This window comes from Callithrix jacchus, chromosome 9 (genome assembly GCF_049354715.1).
Source record: "Callithrix jacchus isolate 240 chromosome 9, calJac240_pri, whole genome shotgun sequence".
Lineage (NCBI taxonomy): Eukaryota > Metazoa > Chordata > Mammalia > Primates > Cebidae > Callithrix > Callithrix jacchus.
The window spans coordinates 15,772,291-15,784,530 of record NC_133510.1 but is presented as its reverse complement, the minus strand read 5'-3'; the positions used below and the strand labels follow the sequence as shown (position 1 = coordinate 15,784,530).

Genomic DNA, 12,240 nt, shown 5'->3' with positions numbered 1-12,240 from the left:
ATGCTCTCCTGAAATTCACTCTCCAGTGACTTCCTGGTGTCAGCTCCCTGGTCCCCCCGATATGCGAATTGGGCCATCCCAACAGTCAGAGTTGCAGGGCCTTTGATCATCTCTCTAAGCCTGGTCTTGTGGCAAGACAACAGCAAGGCCAAGAACTGACGGACTCTGAGGGCTTCCTACATGCCTTTCCCTAGAGCTGCTGTTTGGGACCTACTTCCAGAAACTCAAGTGCTTGTTTTGTATGATTCCAAAAGAAGAGGTTTGCACTGCTGCTTAAAAATGTAATTAGCATCGTATTTTAACAACATTTTGACAATAATTGCTTCCCGACAACGCTGAGAAATCTGCAGTGCAGACTCCCTGGTGCCACTGTCAGAGTGAGTGATACTGAAGCTCCATGCTCCCTGGAAATAGCGGCTGTGAGAGCGGCTCCATCTTCGGCCTCCTTCTCCCTCCCCCACATGGCTCCGAGGCCACGCTCAAGGCCGGCATTGCCGTGTTTAGACTCTTCCACAGCTCAGCGTTGTGAAAGGGCTGTGCTTGCCCAGGCTGTCATTCCACAGATGAGGAGGGGAGATGCCACCCCCCACAGATGGAGCAATTCAAAAACACCTTGTGTTTGGGACTGGTCTGACTCAGAGTCTCTGTTTGCAGTTCTTCCAGTGGCCAGGGTGAGTTTACAGTTGTGACACCCAAGGCAACAGAATGTCAGGCTCCACTGCACTTCCGCTTCCCTTACTGGCAAGATGACAGAGCTGCAGGTAAGGACCCACATGCCAGTCTTCTCCCAGTTCATCTTCTCACCTGTCTGCTTTTCTCCCAGGTCGCATTTATCAGAATGGAAAGGGGACCAGCAGGACTCAAGACCCTAACCTTCCCTTAGCTGTCTCTTTGAAGAGGGGTGAAAGGGATTAGAGTGAAAGAAACAGACTTTGGGCCCCCCTCCCCAACACCCTGTATATTTCTCAGATGTGATGAAAAGTGGCTCAAAACCCTATCAGCCCCACCCACCCCTGAAGAAGTGCTGAATTGAAGACTAGCCTCGATTTTAAGACTCACCCCCTGCCAGTGCCATCCTCACCCTAGGGCCCTCTGCTCCCCATCTTGGTCCCCACCTGAGCTTTGTTTCTTGCCACTGCCTCTAATCTCTGCCCTTCCTAGTGATGAGTCAGCCCATTCTGATTTCTAAATGTAGCTTTTCCACCCATGCCCCAGAAAAAGCCCCAGCCCCTGGGCTCGCCGTGCCTACTCACGCCAGCCTGGCCCCACAGTTTTCTCCCTCGATGTCACCTCCAGCCACGTTTTCGGTGTTGACAGACTCGGTCTCACTGGTGGGCATGCTCACTGCAAGAGTCAAAGGAAAGCAGAGCAAGGCATTGAGGGTGGGGAGGAAGGGAGCAGAAGAGCATTACTCTGCAACACGCCCACCACAAGATCCAGTGCAGGTTGGCAGAAGGAGAGCCTGAGCGCACTAGCTGGCCAATCTGCACGGATCCCCTTGACCCATACACCTGTTGCTTGTCCAGGGCAGGTTTTGCTGCCAAGGACACTGTAAACTAGTGGGAGTGTGGGAGGACATCTGGTGATAACAGCGTTTTATATTATAGAATGCATCCTGAAAAAACTGACCACTGAATCCTCTCTCCTCTCCACTCTATAGACTAGAAGAAGCTGCAGAGGCTTTTCCATTTGCAACTACCACTTGCCATAGAAAGAGGAACTTTCATGAAAATATATCATTTTTCCTTACTTCATCCCATCCACCATCTCTAAGGGGCTCCATCCCCAAGAACAGGGCCCAGCCTGTGTGTAGAAAGGGCGTGCCTGCTGCATTCTGGGTGGATGGAGGCCTCCCCTTTCCTGTAGTTGGTTACACCCAGGAGCATACGTGAGACAGAGGGCTTGAGGAGAATGGCCATCCCCAGAGCTAGGCACTAAGGCTCATACTAGCCCTGCAGACATCAGGAGTGAGGAGTGGAAGCGTGCAATCCACAGTCCACACAATTATGTTTAAATGTGGCCAGAAGACAGCCTGTAGGGTTACTATTTCCCCTTTCAGCCGCTCTGACATTCCCATGACAACAGGTTGACTTGGATAGAGACCGTTTAATTCAACGTGTCCAGCATCCTCCCAGGGAAGTTGTGGGCTGGATTTCGAGAACAGTGGGAGTTTCCTAGCTTAGACCCCAGTTTGGTGGCTTTTATTATTATTATTTTCTTCTAAATAAAAGTTTAACTCAAAGAATTTTTCTTCACCTTCCGTCACTCTCTTACTATGACACAATGTGTTCCTTAGTTTTGCAACCCTTATTCTTTAGAGAGACCATCATATCCTTGGTTCTGGTTCTGCTATTCCTCCAGAATAGAACTCCTCATCTGCTGAGAAAGTCACCATCCCTCAGCAGACACAGAATCTGCCATTAGTGAGGGTGTGACCTCTGGTGACAAGTCCCTGTGAGGCTGCCAGAGCCCAAGAAGCACTTCTGCTGGTTGTATGGATAATGTTGATGGATATGGATTTTTCCTGGTTTTCTTTCTTTGGAGAAAGACATGCCAGGTTGGTGAGAAGAGAATCATTTCAAGAACACGGAAGATACAAACAGAAAGTCCACGACTTACCGTATGTTTGACTGCTGCGTGTGAGAGACCTCTCTCATCTTTCTAATAAAATAGGATTAAAAAAAGAAATCCAGATGTCATTTCATAAAACTCCAGGGCTGGATGAGGCTTTAGAAGCTATCTGGCTCTAACTCGTCCTCCTCACTCCACAGGAGGAAAGTGAGGCCAGAGAAGGGATGTGACGCCTTGGGTCACACAGTGTGTTCGCGTGGGGCCAGGACCAGGGCATGGGTGTCGCACCTCCTGAATTATGTTCATTTTGAGTGCCCCAGCCTCAGCCACCTCTGAACTCTACACCCTGGGCAAAAACAAGCTTCTTAAAGCCTCCTAGGTTCTGGGGGCACCACAGGAGGGCCGTGAGTAGCCAAAAGAGGGGACTGAATCCTACAGCATTACACTCACTTGACAGTCTGAAGTCTGCAGATGGTTTTAGGCCTGGGAGCTGGGAAAACAGACCTTCAGAGCTTTCCAGGAGCCCTGCTCAAACCACATTATGGAAGTCATAAAATAGAAACACTTTAAGTCTTCCAATCCATCGATCTCCAGCCATTTCTGACCTAAGGTTTATTTTTAATTTTTTTAAAAAAAGCTCTCCGCCCTCCAGGTATCCTTGTTTGAAGGGCTGAGCCATCTAGAAAAAGTTTTGTGACACTTCATTCCCAGAGCCTTCTGTGTGAGTACAGGGCAGACCTGGGCACTAGAAATAACCACAGCATCTTCTAAATCAAGGCATTGCCTGCACTGGTTCTAACCGTGCATGCACAGTGCCCTCACTCTAGACCAGAACTGCCCTAAGGGAAGGGCTCCTGGAGAAACAGCTCTGCCAGTTGTCATGCCCACTGACTTTATACATATGAAGCAATGATAAGGCAGTAGCTTGAGAGGGATAGGATACCATCCCTTCACAAACACACACAGGCACAACATATATACATACACACATTTGCACATACACAGAACTACTGTGGCACAAATCATCCAGAGAAACACCCTCCCATTCAGTCTGGTGTGCATTCACACACGTTTACACACACAGAGCACAGGGGAACATTACCATGGGTTTCTGTGGAGTGACTAAACCAAGCAAACTTCCCTTTCTTCTGATCAAGCATGCCCGCCGGAGTGCCTCCTTTCACAGACAAGACGGTCAGTGTCAAGAACCAGGAACAAGACATCGACAGAGCACATGCAGTCAGCCACGGGCGAAAGAAAGAAACAATGAACTCACTTTCACATAGAACATCCATTTTTATCACCAAAAATAAACCAAAAAACCTCAAACCAATAAAACAAAACGTATAAGAAAACATAACAAAACAGAACCAAACCCCCAACTCACATGAATTAACATCACAAAACAAATGATGGACCCCGGGGAGAAGGAATTACTTCAGGAGAAAGAGTCTATCTGGCGCATCTAATGAGTAACTTTGAGAGGGTTTCCCTGGAGGGGGCTGCCACTCATCCTTCCTGTTTCCTTAGGGAGCTGTCCCCCTTTGCAGGCTCACGTGGGGTCACTGCTAAATTCCAACTGCAGCCCTGGTATCCCCTTCATCCCTGCCCAATAGCCAGATGACTTGTCTTCTTCCTCACATGGGACCACACTGCAAAATGTTCACCTTTAGTGGATTCAATGGCTCCCTTGCTATTTGTACCTGGATGAGTCACGTGCAGGTGGAAAAACAACCCACTGACCTACTTGCTCCTTTGTTCAGTTCAGTAATTCAATTTTATTCAGCAAAGACTCATCAAAGTCCTAGGGCTCACATCCAAAACATGTATGTATCTGCTTTTAATCAGTTTAAATGGGCCAATAAGTTGTTAAATTGCCTGTCCATGAGTGATCATTTGAGGAAGTTTGTAAACGAGGGAGAAGAATTCTGTGAGCTCCTGCTGGGTCCAGGATACAGCTGAAGAGCAGTAGAATGCTCCAGAAGAGTGTGAAGACACTAGCCACTGCACAGGAAAGTGTGAAGACACTAGCCACTGCACGGGAGAGTGTGAAGACAGCAGCCACTGCAGGGGAGAGTGTGAGGACACCAAGCACTGCATGGGAGAGTGTGAAGACACTAACCACTGTACAGGAGAGTGTGAAAACACTAGCCACTGCACGGGAGAGCATGAAGACAGCAGCCACTGCAGGGGAGAGTGTGAGGACACCAAGCACTGCATGGGAGGTTGTGAAGACTCCAGCTACTGCACTGAAGAGTGTGAAGACACTAATCACTGCATGGAAGAGTGTGAAGACACTAATCACTGCACAGGAGAGTGTGAAGACACTAATCACTGCACAGGAGAGTGTGAAGACACTAATCACTGCATGGAAGAGTGTGAAGACACTAATCACTGCACAGGAGAGTGTGAAGACACTAATCACTGCATGGAAGAGTGTGAAGACACTAATCACTGCACAGGAGAGTGTGAAGATACTAATCACTGCATGGAGAAGGGTGAAGACACTAGCCACTGCACAGGAGAGTGTGAAGGCACTAGCCACTACATGGGAGAGCGTGAAGACACTAGCCACTGCACGGGAGAGCGTGAAGACAGCAGCCACTGCAGGGGAGAGTGTGAGGACACCAAGCATTTCATGGGATAGTATTAAGACACTAATCACTGCATCAGGAAGGGTAGGTTCTGTATGGACTTAAAGTTCTGGATGTCAGGTGCTTTAACGACTTGCTCAGATAGAGTTTTTCCATTTCATTTGAAAGAACTGGCATGAGTTGTGCTTCCGTGAGGTTACTATGGAGGTTTGGGAATGAGAGAGGCAAGTAAGGCACGATCACAACTTAGGTTGGTGCAAAAGGAACTGTGTTTTTTCATTGTTGGAATTTGCCATTTGGTATTAAAAGACATTCTTAAAGAAATTTGGTTATGCATCATTTTAATGGGCATTTCTCACTTTATGTTTTTTTATTAATGACATATTACTTGGTATTTATTTCATGTTTATTTTAGACTATGGAAATAATGTTAGATAGAGCAAATTCAAGGGATTTGGGTCATAAAGCAGTAGAGACAACCCACAACATCAGCTCATTTGGCCCAGGAATTGCTAACAAACGGTGCAGTGGTGGTTCAAACTGTAACAACCACTAACTGTAGTGTGCGGTGTGGTTCAAATAGTTTCACAAAGAAGGTGAGAGCCTTGAAGATGAGGATAGTGGTGGGATACGGGAAGTTGACAACAACCAATTGAGAGCCATCATCAAAGCAGATCCTCTTATGACTATACAAGAAGTTGCCGAAGAACTCAACGTCAACCATTCTATGGCTGTTTGGCATTTGAAGTGAATTGGAAAGGTGAAAAACCTTGATAAGTGGGTGCCTCATGAGCTGAGCAAAAAAAAAAAAAAAAAAAAAAAATCGTTGTTTTGAAGTGGCGTCTTACTCTACTCAACAACAATGAATTATTTCTTGATCAAATTGTGATGTGTGAAGAAAAGTGGATTTTATATGACAACCAGCAATGACCAGCTCAGTGGCTGGATGGAGAAGAAGCTCCAAAGCACTTCCCAAAGCCAAACTTTCACCAAAAAAAGACCTGGTCACTGTTTAGTGGTCTGCTGTTAGTGTGATCCACTACGGCTTTCTGAATCCCAGAGAAACCACTACATCTAAGAAGCATGCTCAGCAAAATCAGTGAGGAGCACCAAAAACTGCAATGCCTGCAGCCGACACTGGCCAACAGAAAGGGCCCAATTCTTTTCCACAACAAGGCAGGACTGCACGTCGCACAACCAATGCTTCAAAAGTTGAACAAATTGGGCTACAAAGTTTTGCCTCATCTGCCATATTCACCTGACTCCTGGCCAACCAGCTACCACTTCTTCAAGCATCTTAACAACAACTTTTTGCAGGGATAATGCTTTCACAACCAGCAGGATGCAGAAAATGCCTTCCAAGAGTTTGTTGAACCCAGAAGCATGGACCTTTATGTTACAGGAATAAAAAAGCTTCTTTCTTGTTGGCAAAAATGTGTTGATTGCAATGGTTCCTATTTTGATTAATAAAGGTGTGTTTGAGCATAGTTATAATGATTTAAAATTCACAGTCTTGAAGCCACAATTACTTTTGCACCAACCTAATATTCATGAGTGGCAGCGAATGCAGGCGGGAAGTCAGTCACCACTTGCGGAAGGAAGCATGTGCCCTGAACTGATGGGTAGCCCCATCACTTCCAGGAAAGGCATGAGGGGATGGGCAAACCAAGTTTTAGGTTTTTCTTTATTTTATCCTCCTCTCCTAGAACACAGGTGGTAGTCAATAGACTTCTTTGAATGTTGCCTGGTAGGGAAAATTTTGGAGACTGGCTAGTGACAGAAAGGGGCCATGCCTATTTTTAACCGGAAGTGCGGTGTCTCACACACTCATCTTTAAGGAACAAAGTGTGGAATGAACAGAAACTTCATAACCGGCAGGGTTTTTTTTTTTTCCCACTTCTCAAAAATCATACATGCAAAAAACACTGAGAGTTAGGAGCTAAAATGAACCACTTGGTTCGAGTTTCCCTTCTAGGGAAAGGTATGTCTCAAAACAGTCACCAATGTGGGACTCTTATAATGAATGATCTTTTATCTGGAGATGTAGCGGGTAGACGTAGGCTGCCAGTCACCACGTTTCTACCTGTGTCGTGACTGAGGGGAGGAACGCCCTCCTTAGTGGTGGAGAGCCCAGAACATCAACACCTTCCATGCAGAAGCATTATTCAGCTTTTGGCTCTGACATCCTAAGTGTCCTATCTTGTCCGATTTCAAAAATAATTGTATGATCATTTAAAAACCCTGAATTTGACCAGGGCTGGTCTTTCATGGGGCCAAGGTGGCAGCCACCTGTATGGAAAATGATCTGAAGAGCAACGAAATCATCTCCCTGGATGGTCCTCAGAAGTCTCAGTTAGATCTTTCTTTTGGGGCATGTTATATATCTAAAGGCTCCTTGCTGAAATAAAAAAAATCTCACCTGGAAGAAGCAATATAAGAACACATTAGTGCCTATTAATTTGTGATAGTTTATCCCATAAGCACCCGAGGGAATAAAATGGTGAGAAGGAGTTCCTGTTCCTACTATCAAGGGACTACATAGTGGTAGCAAAGCTGACTCCTCAAGGAAACCTTCCAGGAAGCTGAGTGTCCAAATTGTTGAAAGTTTAGGATCATGAATGCTGGATACTTATTCAAGGGTTGAGATGGAAAGCCTGACCCCACCCTTGGCCTTTCAAATGATGAGTTGGTTGGAAACTACGGGGCACCTTTTCTCTAAGGGCAACTCACTCCAACTTAGAAGTGGAGCTTGATTGTCTGCTTATCTGCAGGCAACGTCATAATAGCACACCCTTTATAAGGCACAATGTGCTTTCTTGAACGGATCTGGGAAGGAGAATGCTGGGGAAGAAAGCTGGGGTGGAAGCTTGTTTTCCAGTTTTCTGACTTCCCTCTTGCCAGGTGCTGTGGACCAAATGTGTTTTTCTGGGCTCTCCTGTCCCTTGCTTCTGCTGAGATGACTCCACAAGAAAATGAGATTTCTTTGAAAGTGTAACGAGCATGTGCCAGCAGGAGTGGCTGGCTTCTTGGGAGATTTGCTAAGAAAAATTCCCAGTCTCTATTCTGGAATGTAGTTGGTGGCTCAAGATGGCCAACATCACTGAATTTTTAGTAATATCATCAATGGCTACTGCAAGTTGTACGGCCAACTTGCCAACAACCGATTACATCCTTGAATTAACGTCTTCTCTCCCCGACCCCGCAAACATACACTCTTGGTGGCCACTCTTGCTTGAATAGTCGTTAGTAGGACTGTTTCTTTTTTTTTTTTTTTTTTTTTTTGAGATGGAGCTTTGCTCGTTACCCAGGCTGGAGTGCAATGGTGCGATCTTGGCTCACCGCAACCTCCGCCTCCTGGGTTCAGGCAATTCTCCTGCCTCAGCCTCCCGAGTAGCTGGGATTACAGGCACACGCCACCATGCCCAGCTAATTTTTTGTATTTTTAGTAGAGACGGGGTTTCACCATGTTGACCAAAATGGTCTCGATCTCTTGACCTCGTGATCCACCGGCCTCGGCCTCCCAAAGTGCAGGGATTACAGGCGTGAGCCACCGCGCCCGGCCTTAGTAGGACTGTTTCTATGCCTCAAGAGAGGTGCACAGTTACTGTCTTACAGACCAATGTCCCCCTGACCTGCTTTGGGAACAGCTGTGTGATTACTGGGGAGATTATAGAAAGTCCCTTTCTCCCTGGGATAATCTCTCGAAACTGGAAAGCACAGCAGCTGCGCTAGTGGAGGAAGGCTAGAGCTAAGCTATTGTATAGGTTACCCTTTCTTGGTGTTTGGGTTTCAAACCTTCTGAGGGTTTACTTGGTGAAATTTGGGAATCTTCCATTAAACACCAGGTGGTGCTTTCAAAGTATGGCTGCACCGATCAGCGGGCGAGCCTTTCTACAGCTGTGGTCAACAGAGAATGGGCAGGCTCAGAGCACGCAAGCCTCACTTTCCCCCATAGGAAATGAGTTCTCTATAAAACAAACGGCTCTCTTGACGCTTCCCTATATTGCTGAAAGCAAGCCTCCAAGTAGAGAATCTGCTGCAGGCTGTGCCCGTGTGTGAACACTCATGTTCTCCTTAAAAAGAATCTGGGTCTCATTTAGCCACCAAGAGGCCAGCATGATGTGTGTCCAGAGATGACCGAAGCCATCCACATGAATAAAAAATGACTCCAGAAAGGGTTTTGGCAAAGGATTGAGTCAGAACCACTTTGGTTTTGATAAAAAAAGAAAAAGGCCCTCAGGTGACAGCAATAAATCCATGAAGGAAACGGCGAGCAAAATCTTCTTTGGTGCTCGCCGCTGTGCTCTTGTTTCCTTCCTTCCCACTGCATCCTGACTCCCTTCCTTCCCGTCCCGAGGCTGGCAGGAGGATGGGGAGAACCATCTTCATAGAGAATATCTGCCTGTTCCTGAGGCCCCGTCTCAGAGCTTTTTAGGCGTCACGACTGAGTAAGTGGCACCAGAGCAAAGCTCCACATGAGGGAATGAGGGATGGATGTGGGGCGAGATGAAACAATCTGCCTAGTTCCGAAACCTTTAGTCACCCAAAATAGCTTTGAGCTTTGTAATGTCCTGATGTGCCTGTCAGCAGGAGTGGCTGGCCTCTCAGGAGATTTGCTAAGAAAAATGCCCAGTCTGTATTCCAGAACTTAGCTGGTAGCTTGTTATCCAAGGCCAGAGAGCTCACCAGCTGCTGTCAATCTTATGCCTCCTCTGGGAGGAAGAGGTTGATGCCGCAGGCCTAGACATCCCAGGTAGTGGCTGTGGATGTTGAACACACTGCTCGCCCTACCCGAACTTCTCTAGTGTGTGGGATGTCATGCAAGGCTAATGGCTGAGTCCAGGTCACCTGCCTGCTGGGATCCAGAGTCCAGGCTTCCAGGCACTCTGAGATGGAACTAAGGAACTGACTTTGCCATGTACTTGGCCAGGTGCCCATCTTATTACATTTTTTGCATATGAGTGCCATAATTCGTATTTATTTTCTCAAAGTACTAATTAGACTTATGGTTAACAAGCAAAAGGAGTCCTCATTTCCTACCTCACTGACTCCAATCTGGTATCTAAAACGTCCTGTAATTTGGCTTCATCCTATTTGTTAGGGGTTGAATTATGTCCCCTGGGAAGTTCAGATGCTGAAGTCCCAGCCCCCCGTACCTCTAAGTGTGGCCACACTTTGAAGACAGAGTCTTTAAGGAGGTCATTAGATTAAGATGAGGTCATGAGGGTTGGCTGAATCCAGTGTGGCTGGATCCCTTTGAGCAGGACAACGGCGGACACTGACAGATACAGAGGGAAGATGACGTGAAGACACAGAGACAAGACAGCCACCTGAAGCCAAACAGGGACCTGGGGACTGCCCCTTTTCCCTCACGACCCTCAGGAGGAACCAAGCCCACCAGCACCTTGATCTCAGACTTCCAGCCTCTAGACTGACAGTTCCTGCTCTTCCAGTCCCTGGGCCTGTGGTATGTCATTGGGCAGCCCTGGACGACTAAGACACTGTTGATTTTCTCTCATTTCCTGAGATTTCCTGCAGAAACTCCAACCACGCCAGGCTGCCCTCCTCACCATCCTTCAGCCTGCTGCTCTGTTCCAACCTCTGGTCTTTCCCACACACCAGGCCCTACGTCATGCCCTCTCCCTGGAGTCCCTGTCCCCGTCCCCGCATGTATTTCAGGGGTCAGGGAACTGCAGCCCTCCCCCTCCGTCTTTGTCAGCACAGTCCTCCTGGGACTGTTGTGCCCGGTGTGTGTGCTGCCTATCAGTGCGCTCACACCATAGTAGAGGCTCTGTGTGGCCTGCAAAGCCTACAATATTCACTCTCTGGCCCTTTCTAGGAAAAGTTGGCTGACCCCTGATCTATCCAAATTTAATTCCTTCTCAGAGGCCCAGTTCCCATCTGTGGCAGCTCCCAGGACCACCCTCCTGCCCACTGAGTCTCCTCTTCTGAGATCCTTGAGAAGGATCTGCTGCTCTGGGGGCTGTGAGAGTTTCAGATAAAAAACCTGGATCTGTGTTTTTGGTTTCACCCTGTCTCTAGAATAACATTTCATATCTTCATGAAGTTTGAAGGGGACTCCTAGGTGCTGGACAGCTGAGAGTCTGTCCTCAGACCCTCTCTCCTTCCCTCTGCCCGGGCCTGGTGCTCCAGGAAGCTGGTCTTGCTTCCTGCTTAGGCTGGCCCATGGACAGCACTGGCAGGACGTCCGTGGGTGGACCCGAGGAGAGTGAGATGGGGCGTTCACTCACTCCCTGACTCAAGCATGCAGGGTTTGTGTAGACTGGCTGTTTCTTGCTGCCCAAGGCCTCAGATCTGCCCCCTGGCCCTCTCCACACAGCTGCTCTCTGACTCTGAGGCTGCCCCTCAGTTCGTTCTCCCAGCCTTTCCCGGTAACTGCGCCACACAGTTGCTACCCTGGGTACTGTACTTGCTGGCTTCCTCAGACCCTGGCTCATCTTTGTTAATCCCTCCTTAAGTCACCTAGTTTAAGAGCACTTTCTGTTTCCATGGGGACCCTGACCGACAAACCACTAAGGCGCAGGCAAGGTAGATATTGTTGTCCCCACTGACAAAAGACAGTGTAGTCCCAAAAGGCTGAAGTTAGGTGCCCAAGGGGAGAGCTAGTAAATGGCAGAGAATGTAAGTCCAGGGCTTTTTCAGCCCCATCAGGCAATGCTGCTGAAGCGCCTATCTGCAGGCTGAACTGCTGACGAGAGCCGGTGGTGCAGGGTCCTGTAGCAGGGTAGCCGCACAGCAGAACGGAACTGAGAGACTGGGCTGTGCTACTTCTAAGGAATGGAGGAACTGAGGCACATTTCATCTGATTTAATTTTCTCTTTCAGAAAACAATAACTTGGAAAGTTATTCTTTATCACTTTTCTATAGCTGAATAGATCAAGCACAAGGCCACAAGTTTTCTCAAGTGGGTGGGTGAAGGAACTCGTCACATGGCCCTGCCCAGTTTGCAATCTCAGGAATCTCTAGTATTGTGAATTCAGGGAAAACACCAAAGACGATTCTCACCTTGGCCTTGCCCTAAGTAGCTCCAAAGCTTTGGCAGGTCACAGGATAA

The 12,240-nt window shown here is 47.7% G+C and overlaps 1 protein-coding gene across 50 annotated transcripts in view; it reads right to left on the bottom strand.

The window, feature by feature from the left end:
- The window catches only part of CACNA1C (calcium voltage-gated channel subunit alpha1 C), a 725,791-nt gene that overhangs the window by 146,348 nt on the left and 567,203 nt on the right, over positions 1-12,240 (bottom strand). For 30 of the 50 annotated variants that reach the window (XM_078338411.1, XM_035258349.3, XM_078338410.1 and 27 more), the window contains exon 10: positions 1,254-1,344. In XM_078338411.1, coding sequence (XP_078194537.1) covers positions 1,254-1,344 — 91 coding nt within the window. Of the gene's footprint in view, positions 1-1,253; positions 1,345-3,673; positions 3,749-12,240 lie in introns of all 50 variants that reach the window. The other 20 variants (XM_078338403.1, XM_035258332.3, XM_078338402.1 and 17 more) reach the window with 1 other exon arrangement.